The sequence below is a fragment of the Haliaeetus albicilla genome, chromosome 7 (genome assembly GCF_947461875.1).
Source record: "Haliaeetus albicilla chromosome 7, bHalAlb1.1, whole genome shotgun sequence".
In the NCBI taxonomy this organism is placed as follows: Eukaryota; Metazoa; Chordata; class Aves; order Accipitriformes; family Accipitridae; genus Haliaeetus; species Haliaeetus albicilla.
In genome coordinates, this window is record NC_091489.1 from 21,613,330 (window position 1) to 21,626,515 (window position 13,186).

At 40.2% G+C, this 13,186-nt stretch overlaps 1 protein-coding gene across 1 annotated transcript; it reads left to right on the forward strand.

Moving 5' to 3' along the window:
• Positions 1–572: 572 nt before the first annotated feature.
• MTFR2 (mitochondrial fission regulator 2) lies at positions 573–11,685 on the forward strand. Its single transcript, XM_069787251.1, has 8 exons — positions 573–871; positions 1,541–1,672; positions 2,643–2,747; positions 2,979–3,103; positions 5,131–5,348; positions 6,469–6,769; positions 9,099–9,285; positions 10,837–11,685. The coding sequence occupies exons 1-8, from the start codon at positions 809–811 to the stop codon at positions 10,933–10,935; spliced, it is 1,230 nt and encodes a 409-aa protein (XP_069643352.1). The 5' UTR covers positions 573–808; the 3' UTR covers positions 10,936–11,685.
• The last annotated feature ends 1,501 nt before the right edge of the window (positions 11,686–13,186 follow it).

The window sequence follows — 13,186 nt, forward strand, 5'->3', positions numbered from 1 at the left end:
AGTTTGGTCAGATGGTATCAAGTAGTTGGTGTTTTGAGGATACTCTGTGTATTGAAACGCTGCTGCTATCTTGTGTTTGAGTTCTGCGAACGAACTCGTTAGACATTTACTGCAGAGAGGACCTAGCCCACCTCATTTCCGTTTAGCTCGTCGACGTCAATTCAGTTTCGCCCTGTTGCCCCAGTGCGCCTCGTCCGTTGACGCGCACCCTCTTCTGCTGTTGCCCACCCTGAAGTTACGTTTCCTCACGAGCAGGGTAACTCGCACCATTCTGGCGCGTGAAGCTGCCCTCTCCCCACGCAGCACAGCCCGACGACGCTCGTCAGTCCGCCACGGAGGAGGCGGCGGGCTGGGACCACCAGCAGGCGGCGCTCCGGGCGGCGAGCACCGCACAGCGCACGGCTGCCCGCGCGGCGGCATTCGAACGTGCCCCCCTCCCGACACCCCCCGCGAGCGCGCTCCGCCCTCCCTCCCTTACTGGCTCCGTGCTAAGCACTGGCTACTTCCTATTGGCGCGGTAGCCTTTCTGTCCCGCCCCTGCTCCTGATTGGTGCTGGCAGCCCGGGCGGCCTAGCCGGGCTGCGGGGCGGCTTGTGCGCCCGTCGGCCGCCGCCTGAGGCGGGGGCTCGGGGCGCCGGCGGCGGGTAAGAGGAGCTGTGCGGGCTCCCGAGGAGGAGAGGGGGCACCGGCTGGCTGCCTGCCGCTGAGGGGGGAGCGCCGCCGAGGCCGGCCGTCGCTCGGCGCTGTGTCCCTGCCTGCGCGGGGGGCGGCGACCTCCCCCTTCCGCCCTGCGGCGGGCGCGGCAGCCATGGCGCTGGTGCTGGCTCTCCTCAGGCGGGTGCTGGAGTACTTCGGCTGGCCGCCCGACCAGGTGAGACCCGGGGCGGGGGCTGTCTTCTGCCGGGCGGCGCCCGGAGACCCGCTAGTGCGGGGCGTCCTGTCTGCAGGCGTTGCGGTGACGGGGAGGAAGGGTCCTCGGCGCGGAGCCGCCGCACGCTTGCGGTAGGACGGGCTTTGCTCCTTGGGTGCGGTTGGGTTTGTCGGTATGGGAAAGCCCGATTGGTATAATGAGACGCGCTGCCCGCACGTGGGATTTGGTGGGGTCAGTGTTCCGATACAGCCATTCAAGTGGTTCTTTCTTCTCTGAACAGGGGGGAAAAAAATAATTAGCAACTTCAGCTGTTTTAAATGAAAAGCTAGATAATGATTCCCAAGTTGCAGTTAATCCTGTGTTTTCAGAGACCTGGGAAAGGTGTCGTATGGGAAACTGAAAAGGTTAAGTAGTGCAGTGTCAGGATCCGGTGTTAGAGCCTGAGTTTCTGGGCAGCTCTTCAGTGATGGGCGTCAATAGCGAGGCGCTGCTGGAACTTTAGTTCTGAGGAAGTTCTGGGTTTGTTTATGTGAAACTGCTAAATTATCTCTAGGAGTAGTAGTTTGAGTTATCCTGGTTATTTTCTGGTTTTACTGAAGGGAGTTCCTGGTTTGGTTTGGTTTTTTTGTTTGTTTGTGGGTTTTTTGTTGTTTGTTTGTTTTTTTACAGGCCGTATTTTTGGAAACTCTTGTATTTGGCAGCAGTATCAGTCATACAATCAGAATGTGTCTTCCTTCAGCAGTCTCGTCGAGAAGGCGTTTCCAGCAGTTATATGCTGTCATAAGGAAGTATCAGGTCAAGGTACATTAAACTTGTTTCGATTCTTTACTGATTTTTTTTTGCCCCAAGACTTATATAGATGCAGATGTTTACTCAAATACGTGCTTTTTCTTTTGTCAGTATCTCAGAACATTGCTAGCTACTTGATATAGCTGCTACATTCATTGTTGGCCTTTGTGCTGCTCTAAAATATACTGGGTACAGGCTGTACCTTGGCAGTGTTTTGGAAACAGTCTGTTAAAACAGTGCAGGCCTCTTGTCCTGGTTTCAGCTGGGATAGAGTTAACTGTCTTCCTAGTAGCTGGTACAGTGCTATGTTTTGAGTTCAGTATGAGAAGAATGTTAACAACACTAATGTTTTCAGTTGTTGCTGAGTAGTGTTTAGACTATAGTCAAGGATTTTTCAGCTTCTGATGCCCAGCCAGTGAGAAGGCTGGAGGGGCACAAGAAGTTGGCACAGGACACAGCCAGGGCACCTGACCCGAAGTGGCCAACGGTGTATTCCATACCATGGGACGTCCCATCCAGTATAGGAACTGGGAAGTGGGGGCGGGGAATCGCTGCTGGGGAACTAGCTGGGTGTTGGTTGGCAGGTGGTGAGCAATTGCCCTGCGCATCATTTGTACATTCCAATCCTTTCATTATTGCTGTTGTCATTTTATTAGTGTTATCATTATTAGTTTCTTCTTTTCTGTTCTATTAAACTGTTCTTATCTCAACCCACGAGTTTTACTTCTTTTTCCCAATTTTCTCCCCCATCCCACTGGGTGGGGGGGGAGTGAGTGAGCGGCTGTGTGGTGCTTAGTTGCTGGCTGGGGTTAAACCACGACACCTCTTTGGACTTTCAGCTTGAGAAGAGCATTGTAAAATTAGGTTAATCTAACTGCATTACATTTAATAACATATAACTCTAAATTATTTAATAACTTTGATTGTAAGAACAGAGGGCTTTGATTTTGCTTCTCAAATTAAAAGGTATTCTGATTTTTAGGTTGTATCTGTTTGCCAAAAAAAGGAATATGGATCTACTCGAAGTGTTGTCCGTAGACTTGGGACAATTCTTTCCTTAGAGCCCTACCCCAGACCTTATTTTAAAGTAAGTGATATATTGTTATACATATGCTTCAATAAGTTTTCTAGTTTCTTAACGTAGTAATAGCTTTCCTGTTCTTCTTAGCTTGTGTAACTCTTGTGTTGCATCCCTTATGCTCACTGTTTTCAACTTGCTTACAGCACTGTTTAAAAGTTCCTTTTGCCAAGGCAGAAGCTTTAGTATGTGCTGAATCTGCTTTCTCTTCATACTTTTTGTTTGTTTGTTTGTTTTTAGCTTGTTCAAGACCCAGGTCCGCTGGGTAATAATGAGCAAAGCACCGCTCCAATGCCTGTAGCTCCATCACTTGCTGATGTCCTGTGGGTGGCAAATGATGAAGGACAAGCATTTACTAGGCTTCGGTACGTAAAAGTAGAATATATGCATAAAAAGGAGTAATAAAAGTAACTTATCTCTTCTCTTCTTTGTGTTGTGTGGTTTTGTGTTTGGGTTTTTTTTTCTTTTTTTTTTCCTAGCCCTTTCAGGGTTCCAGCTAAACCAACCCTAGAAACATTTTGGTTTTTTTAGGGAAGCAGTTCCTGCTTACCTGGGAATTCTTACTACGTATAGTATTCTTAGCTGAAAGATTTCCGAAATTGAGTATGCTCTTTTTTCCACGTAATAGTGTATCAGATGCATTACTGGTAGTTTGTTTTCGTTCACAAAGTACTTTGTGAGAGAGGGAGTTTAAGGAGAACTTGCATATTGCAACATACAATAAGATTATTCTTATCATTTTAGTTTACAACCATTTTGTTAAATGTTATAAAGGTGAGAATAAGAAAAAATACTTTAATGTCTCTTTTTGACATTGATTACTGCAGTGCTATGTGTGTAAACCTTGATGGTTGCTTTGATGGAAAGAAAAATATAATTTATTTATTTAAAAAAAATTATCTTTAATATAGTTTTTATAATTCTTTCTAGCTTTTACAGAGTGCTAAAGGAAAATATTTTTACAATTATAAAGTAGTACTGTGAAATGACAAATTATCCAGGAATTTGCAGACTAAAATAGTATACAAGTCTTTTCTGCCCCCGACTAGAGAAGAAATAGAAAGTTGGCTTACTGTTACTCTAAAGGATCTGTTCAAAATCAGAGCATGACTCAGCCAGAACCAAGATTAAAATTTGGACATTCATATTGTCTTGTACTACATCTGTATCGGACAATGTAATTCTACTTCATATTAGCACCTGTTTGTCTGTGATCTTTGTGTTGTTTGCTGGTAACAAAACTGCAAGAATCTGGTGAAATAACACACTTTTTGTTAGAGAAGTTTTGAGAAAGCTGTGCTTCACCTTGTGATTCCTGGGTTGTTACTGTTGAATTATGGAAGGTTTTTTTGCAGCAGCTGTAAAATACTGGAAGAGTAAGAATATTGTTAAAAGGAACTGTGGCCTGTTTTGTTTTGCTTGTACTGTTCTTCAGTCAGTCTGATTCACAGAGCCATAAAAGTTCATTCTTTTGTTGTTTTCATTCTTTCTTCTTCCTCCTCCTTCTCTCCTGGTTCTGTGGGATGTTTTTCAAGAACAAGTATTTTAATTAATATCTTTTTCTTCTAAGCCAGTGTGAAAAGCAAGGGGTTTTGGCAAATCAGAAAGCAATGCTGCAGGTCTGATTTGAAGTAAAAGGATGATTAATATAAGGGAAAAGGTCTGGGTTTGTTTCAGTCAAAACTTAGTACATCTTGAATAAATAAAGAAAGTAAATTTAATCTCTTCCTTTGTTTAATAATTTGTTTGCACTCATTTTAAAGTGATTTCTGCAGGCACAGACTTGAAACAATTTTTAAAATTAAAACCTGAGACTTGTAGCACAATTTTCTAATGCAGTCTGTGTTCATATGTAGCTTACAGAAGATGAGGTTCTTACTCTAAGTGTGTATTAAAATTTATGATTATTCTCCAATATATGTTCTGAAAGATTGTAACTGCTTTGCTGCTTGCTGCGTTTACCTTGTAGAGTTTGATAAATTACTAAAATGTGTGAAGCCTAATTAGGAGATCACTATTATTTGACTCTCCCTGCCTTTCACATCTACTGTTTTAGGTAGGGAGGAGGGAGATACACCTTTATGGTGTCAGTCTAATAGTTTTTGAATAATAACAGCTCAATCCTGCATTATGACCTTATGATCTATTGCTGAGTAAATTATCTGACTATTTTTTATGATGCCTTTTTAAGAATCTGCATTGTACTTGAGCAAAGGGAGACTTAAAATATTTTTAAGGTTATGAGTCGTTAAAAGTTTAAAGTTTTTTTTTAAATAGTTTGCAAATTTATGTCTTGCTGAATGATGATAACTTGCTTGAGCAGAGAGTGAGTAAGTTTTGAGATTTCCAATGTTGGCTCAGCCTTTTGAAACTGTGTTTTGTTGCTTTCTAGGACTGAATTATGGATAAAAGAAAAAAGTACAGCTTATCGTGACCTACATCCATCTGCAGATTCAACACAAGGTGTTCCAAAACACAGTACACAAAAAGACAGTCATTTTGATCAAGCAGCACTCCAGAAAATTTCTGCGCTTGAAGATGAGCTAACCTTTCTTCGTGCTCAGATTGCTGCAATTGTTTCAGCACAGACATTGGGAAGCATACCATCACGTAAGCCCTTCTGGTTTGAAGCAAACCAGTTTTCCTTTTTTTGCTGTAGAGTTCCTGTTCACAGCTTGCCGTGTCTGATATTGATAGAGAACTTCTCTAACTGAAGTTACACCCACTAAATGTATAGAATATAGTATTTTGTTTCTCTCTTTAGTATTTGGCACCTCTTCTATTCCCCCGCCAACCCCCCCCACCCCGGTGTATTTTGTGGCCTGCTTACCAATTTCGAATGCAGTTGATTCTAAGTGATCTTTATACTCATTTCCATGTTTGTGAAGGAGCTTACTAACAACACTATCTATAGGCTACCAGTTACTGTTTAAAAAAGTTATAGACTATTAATTAATCCTGTTGGGGTTTTGTGCTGTTTCTGACAAGTTATCAAAATAATGGATAGAAAAAGTATTCTAAGTCAGATTCAGGCACTAACAAAAACAAATGCAGCAAATAGGTGTGTCACTGGAGTATCGAAGGTAGAAGTTCATACTGGAGACCAACTATCTTGTGACTTTTTCTTCCCCTTTAAAAGTTTTGAGGTCTTGATTGTCTTACTTGCAGACTAACTCCACTGTGGTTGTTGAAATACTTGGGCTGGTGCGAGGTAGTTACCTGTGTGTGCTATTGTGAGGCACCTCTGTGATACAGTTAGCTGTTCTGTTGGCTCTTCTTTTGTCTCTTCTCCGTTGTGCTCTGTATTGTAGTCCTTTTTACGTGTTTTGTGGTTACCTTTGCTTTTGCTTCATGTGGGTTATTCTAACCTTCAGACCATTGAGAATGAACTGTATGTAGTAGCATGCTGCTTTGCTGTTGGAGTGCTGCTTTGCTGATTTATCTAGTGCTTAGATTGAAGATGCAAATGGGGAAAATCAGAGCAGCATAAGACACCTCAGATTCATTATTCCATGAGTTCTCAATCTGTGGCTTTGAAATAAAAAAATGTTCCTTGTTTTAAGTATAATTCTTCTGTGGTATAATGCATGAGGTATGTAAGAAAGTGCTTTAAGAGGGCTGTGTTATCTTGACTTAAAGCTGAGTCATCCTGTATGTTGCTTAATATTGTTAATTGAAGGTATACTGACTAAAAATAAAATCACTATTTTTCTTTTATAACTGCATCCAGAAGCCTTTAAAACATTCAGCACTCCAGATGGATTTTACCCAGTGCCAGCCATGACTTCTACTCCATTGTCCATCTCTCACAATCACTTTGTAATTCCCTCGCCTCCTCCACTTCCTTCTGGTCTACCATCTGGTGTTGATGCTAGTAATTCAGCAATTGAACTTATAAAACGACGTCGTGCAGCAAGAAACAGTGGTTCAACTGCAGGTGATAGTGCTGATCACCAGAGCACAAAGAACATTCCTAGTATGATGGATGTTTTGAAAGACCTAAACAAAGTTCAGTTGCGAGCTATTGAGAGGTAGGTTGAATTGAATGTGTATCTGAGTAAGCCAAGACTACATAAGCATCACAGCACTTAAGTAGCACCAAAGAACACCAATGTGAAACATCATTTAATGAACAGCTGCTGACAAACTTAAGTTGGCAACTTCTAAGTTCACAGCTTGGAATGTAAGATACTTGTGACATGGCTTTTGGATGCATTTAACACATGCTGAGTATCACATCATTTAAAACTAGTCTCTTGCTTTAGTATACAAATCTCAGGTTGGTCTCTGTATTGCTATTTGGAGATTTCTTACAAAGTTGCCTACACAGTCACAGAAAACTGATCTGAACAAATTAAGTTTTTGGATTCACTGTGAAAAGACAAATCCTTGGGGAGACATTGGAGAACTACTGTTAGCATACCCAAAGTATCCTGGTCCTAGCTTTGTAGCGTTAAAGAAAATACATGCTGTTATCTTTTATTGAAAATGTTTCATAAATTTGATTCAATATTGCAGTTAGATTATAGGTATTTTTAATGGTGTACTGGTTTGATGGTCAGCACAGTTGACACGTTACAAAAATGCATTACTAAAGACTGCAATACCTCTTCAGGTCACTGTTGCTTTGCTATGCTAGGTGTAATAGAGGTTGTCAGATGTCTTTTCTGAACTTCTTGAGTTGAAAAAGTATATAAGAACAACTGAGTCTGTAATGAATATGTGGAGCTCTTGATGTGGGAAGAATGTCACTTACCAAAACTTAATGCATTCTTACTTCAGCATTTTCTTAACTGTGAGCTTTATCCCTGAAAATAACTAGCACAAGTGTTGGGCAAATTATCTATATGCAACTCTAAAGCATATCGTTACACTTTTGATGACATTTTCACAGTAAATAAAGCAAATATAAAGTGCACTTAGATAAACCTGTGTGTTTCCTTATATATGTTTTCTTCCATATAATTCCATGTACAGTGAGTGAAGGAAGTGAAATGTTCGGGTTGACAGTTTTAGCAACCATCATGTTGAGCAGAGGCGTAATTAGTAGTAAGTGGTAGCCGTGCATCCAAAATGCCTTTCTGGATTTAGGCATCTACCTGTCTTCTGAAGGTAGAACTTAAGTGAATAATGAATTTATATTGTTGGAGGTAGTAATGATGATCAAAATTGCTATAATCTTTCAGGCAGCATTCTGACAGTTAATGTGTGCACTGTAAAGGGAAGACCTCTGTTCTCAGAAGTTGAGAGCCTGAAGATCCCAGTTGCTACCACCCGAACACTAGCCTGCATGTAGGGGAAGTGCTCTAACAGCTTGGTTTTATAGGAAGGGTGAACTCAGTCCTTTCAGGTTTCGTGTTAAATGACATCAACTGTAACTGCCAGACTTTCAACTCAGTGCTGTCAGTGTGCATTAATAGGTACAATTCATTGGCCTGGAGATAGCACTTTACTAACAGAAGTTGGAATACCTCTAGAATTTTTTTTCCCCAATATCTTGATGGTTAGGAAGTCTTATGATTTCTTTTCTTGAGCTAGTCACTAACTTCCACATTTATGTTAGGGTTTGGGGTGCAGGTGCTGTTTTGATCTTACATCTCTTTGCTATCTTTTGATTTTTAATTTGATAAGAACAGTTTTTCTAAATTAAAATACAAACTCTGCTTTGTAATTTTTGCCTGTGAAATTTTCATATTTGGATGCTCAGGTGCTCACTTGGAGGGAAAAACTGTCTTTGAAGCCTTTGTGCCCAATCCGATGATAATTTTTTTTTTTTATAATGAAACAAGTGTGGTTTATAAATGGTGCTTTATGGTCACCTGGCTGCATATTTTACTTGAACAAAGTGGCTGTTTTCTTTGAATATAATTGCTCTGAGGAATTTTGTAAGTTTGTTCTTTCTCTTGAGACCATAGTAAAGGTATGCTGTTCTGAACTTAAAATTAATGAAGTTTAAATCCAATTATGTTCACAATGGTTATGAAATACGTTAATGGGAATCTCCCACTAACATACCTTAATATAACTTATAAATGAGACCTGCTATGAAAACTGCACATTTTGTCTTTTTTTAGCTCATTATTTATTTGCAGTGTTTTAATACTTTGTGTTGATTTACTGCCATTTTTCTTTATTGAACAGCATCAAGTTGTATTTTCAAGCTAAGAATCTATCTGACAAGTTGTTGGGTGTACTTGTATTAGTCTGATCTGGTGAATTGCTGTCAAATAACATTAGCAGCATTATTTGTGTAATCAGGGATTTATTAGCATAGGGTGTATACAGAAGTTGCATCTCTAGATTGTGGATCACTCAGTACAGGATTAGGGGCAGGAGACAATAATTTTCTTTTTTTTGTAGGTCACCTGGAGGTACTCCTCTTTCTAGACCCCAAAAGAGGCAAAGTTCAGATTGGGATCCAGTTGCTCTACTAACTCATGCACTAAAGCAGAAATTTGCATATAAAAATGGTGAAGATGATGATTCTGTGGACAAAGAAAACCGATCTTTTGATAGCTCCCCGTTTTCTAGTCCAGAGATCCCACTGGTATGTTTTTATATAAGAATTTGTTTTTATGTTCTTGAAGTGACTGCTGTTTTCGTGGATAGTTGCAGGGTTTTCATGAGTCTACAACTTCCTACAATGTTTTTAAGCCATCAGCCTAGGCAGTTTCTTTTTTCAAGTATAATCAAGGCAGAGAATCTCAAAAATTAATTATTTTGGGTGGATTTAGACTGGTAAATACACTTCTAGATGTGCCAAGAGGAAAAACTTAGACAGACTTTAAAAATTCATCTCATAGTTGATTGAACTATGGACATCTGCTTGATGGTAACTGGCAAGTATCCATGACTAGAAACCGTGTTTCTAGTTGGTAATACTAACTACTTATTGACTAATTTTACAAATAAAGATGCTGGGAAGGTACAGAGAAGTCTGACTAACATGTGCTATGTGTTCAGAAATTAAAATTAAAGCACTGGCTGTAATAGTTTTCTTTGAGGTAGCATCATTTTCACACAGTTTGCATTTTGAACCAGAATGAGATGTGATTCTGAATGCTGTTGCAAAGCCCATGAAAAATACAGGTTTTGCTATGAACAAGAAAAGCATGGTAGACAGAGCAATCAGGCTAAGGTAGTTCTGAGCGCTGGTTTCTGTAGAGCAGCCTGTGCAAGCTACTTCAACAGTCCAGTAGTACTGTTGGTTATTTGTTAAAGACCTCCACAAACCTCAGAACTGCTTAGATGAGATGGATAGAAAGAGGTGGCAGTAATTTAAACTGTGTCTCTGCTTAGCAATTCTATCTTTGTATCTTAAGAGTGAGATAAAGATTTGGACTGTGGCATTTGTTAGCCTAATGGAGGGAAATAATAATGCAAAACATATCATGGCAATCCAGACATTCTTTGAAGTTAGCCGCTTATATGCGTGGCTAGCTGCTTGGCGGAAAACATAAGGAAAGCCAAGGTGTGTGTTTCTATTTCCAGCTATAATGATTTTAAAATTTTTTTTAATTTCAGTTGCCGCAATGATTCTGCAAGTGAAATGTAGCATATATTTTACAGACCATAATGAGTCAACAGCTCTGGTGCTGTCTTAATAAATTTCCCTGTTGACTTTTTTTTTTCCCCAAAGGAAAAATAAGAAACTTGTTAAAAACAGCCAGGCTTGTATTTTGAATGCTGCAGACCATTGCATTGCATAGCTGACATACCTGATTCTAGACACAAAGATCAAAGTCAGATCCTGAAACAGCTTGTCTATAGAAGAGCTTTCGTTCCAGGATCTAACAGCTGCATTATAAAGTGCTGGAAGAGAGACTGCTTAAGGCCAGCATATTCAGAAGTAGATACAGAAAGATAGGCTTTTTCTGGTTAAAGCAGAATGATCTTAAGAGCTTGTAGTCAAGCCTCTAGTTTACCCTTGCGTGTTTTGAAGAATAAATGTACTTAAAGGAATTGCACAGGCTTACCATTTTATTCTTCCTATGTTGAGAGAAGTGCAAGAACTTTTCCAAACTGTCTTTATTGTAAACGTCTTCTCATTCAATTGTCTTGGGTATAATTTTGTTTTAACTGTGTCCCTGCTTCCCAGGTTGGACGTTGCAGTCTGAAGGCAAATGCAAAATCTAGCCTTATAAGAACTGATGAAGTTAAACAGGTACCAGCGTGGAAAGTGAGAGCTCTTCTTTAACTGATGGAGACTTCTGAGGAAACTTCATAGTGTGTACAAGTGGCAGGTCTACTTTGAAACTGCTGTAAGGTGCTGTAATGTGTTCTAGAACATGTCTCTCCTATGCTATTGAAGTTCAGGTGTTGCAGGCTTTGTAAAATTGCCTCTTCCTTCTCCCTAGTTTCCCAGCAGCCAAACTTGTGGATGTAATGCTTTTATGAAAAGCACAGAACCAAAAGAAGGCTTTTATTGCTATGGAGCAGTGTGTTTGAAACCTGGGCAATGCAGGAAAGAAGTGCGTGTGAAAGAAAAATAATTATTGGTGTGGCAGCTGAGGTGTGTGGTCTGTTTGCATTTCAGTGTAAATAACGAGGAAGGGTAAACTTCTTGAAAATGTGTTTACATACAACTGACTGTATATAATGGTAGCTAATACTGTTTTATTAGAATGGTATAGTTGCCTCAGTTTTCCTTGCAGTTTGCTGATGCAACTCCATATTCCATGTGCAAACAATATTCTAATTTATTTTGGGTCAGTAGATGAACTTTTATGTTTGTGAAGCCTTGTTGTGCTGTAAGTAAACTACAGGCTGTCTGTTAAATGCCCATATTATGGGGGAGTTGTGTTCTGAGATAAAAAAGACCTTGTAGAGAGATCTGCTAGCACATAGTCTAAATTCCATGTTAAACATTAAATCCCTCCTTAGCTTCTCCATATGAAGTCTGTTTTGCTCACAAGAGTTTATAAAATAAAATTTCTGTTATATCATAGATGTCTTGTGGTAGTGGCATTTTGTGTTGCAGACTAACTTTTTTGTTAAGAACTGACCATATTAGACAACTTCTTAAAAAAATTGTATGATATGAAATTAATTAAAATAGAGCTTACATTTTTCCTGCCAGAGTACTTAAGAGTCCCTTATTTGCAAATTTATTGTGATCCCCTGCTTACAATAGCTGCCTTCACTTCTTCTTTTGTCTAATGATCCTGATGTATAAAACGAAAATCCTATCAATTAGACTGTTGAATATGTCCCTTGTATGTCCTGTGTCCCCCATATTTCCCTGCTCACTTACACAGAGTAGACTGGCAGATGGATTCCCTCTTACTGCTGAGTCTTATTTGCACAATTGTAAGAAATTACTGTGCAAATCCCATACTTCTGTTTTAAAAGTTGTCTTTTGTCTAAAACTGGAGCTTAAGTGACTTGCAATTTTATGCTTCTAAAGTTATGTCTTCTAGATATTTTTTTCTGAATTGAGCGATTACTGAACTTTATCACATTCTCCCATTCCTCTCTTGGTCCATAACAGTTTGACCTTCCCTTTTGCTCCGCTTTCAAAATACGCATTTGCCTCATTCTCTATCTAAACTTGACAACTGCTATGAAATCCATACAGAATAGCCAGCTTGGCCTTGTGCTTAGCAATCTTGCACTCTTCTATCGAAGCTCCCCATTGTTTTTTGTCTGCTGCTGTGGTCTCTGATATTTGCAGGGGCAGCAGGGAGCAATGGTGAGGGAAGTCCATGCAGTGCCTGCAGAAGAGGATATGAAGGGCAGTGAGTCTTGGTGAGCACAAAGCCTATGAATCAGCTCCCTTTTGCTCAGTATCTGTAGTGTGATGAGGTGGAGCAAGTTATCTCCTGTGTTATCTGAGCATTCATAGATCCAGGGGGGTCAGGGTTTGTGGCCATTCTGTTGTGACTGACAAACGTGAAGGTGGAATTCTTGCTGTGAGAGACTGAACTAATCTGCAAAGCCCTGAATACGGTAGTCTCTCTCTCCTACTTCAATTGCTTTATGTGACCAGCAGTTTCTTCTCTTCAGAACTATTGTTTTGGACTCCTTTTGTATGTTTTTTCTGTTCTCTCCCAAGTTCATCATTTAACTACAAGTTTGGCATACAGGAGCATTTTGCCGTGGGAATTTTGAATTTGAAAGTGTCTTTTCATTTTGGAAGGGAACTCTCTCAGAAGTTTCTTAGTACCTCTTAAACCAAGGATCTAGTGTCAGACTTCAGAAGCATCTGCAAATGTTAGTGAGCTGTGTGTCCCTTCAGGTTGTTGGGCACTTGTGGTGGGTTGACCCTGGCTGGACGCCAGGTGCCCACCAAAGCTGTTCTATCACCCCCCCCTTCAGCTGGACAGGGGAGAGAATAAATGACAAAAGGCTTGTGGGTCAAGATAAGGACAGGGAGAAATCACTCAACCAGTTACCGTCATGGGCAAAACAGACTCAACTTGGGGAAAATTAATTTATTGCCAATCAAC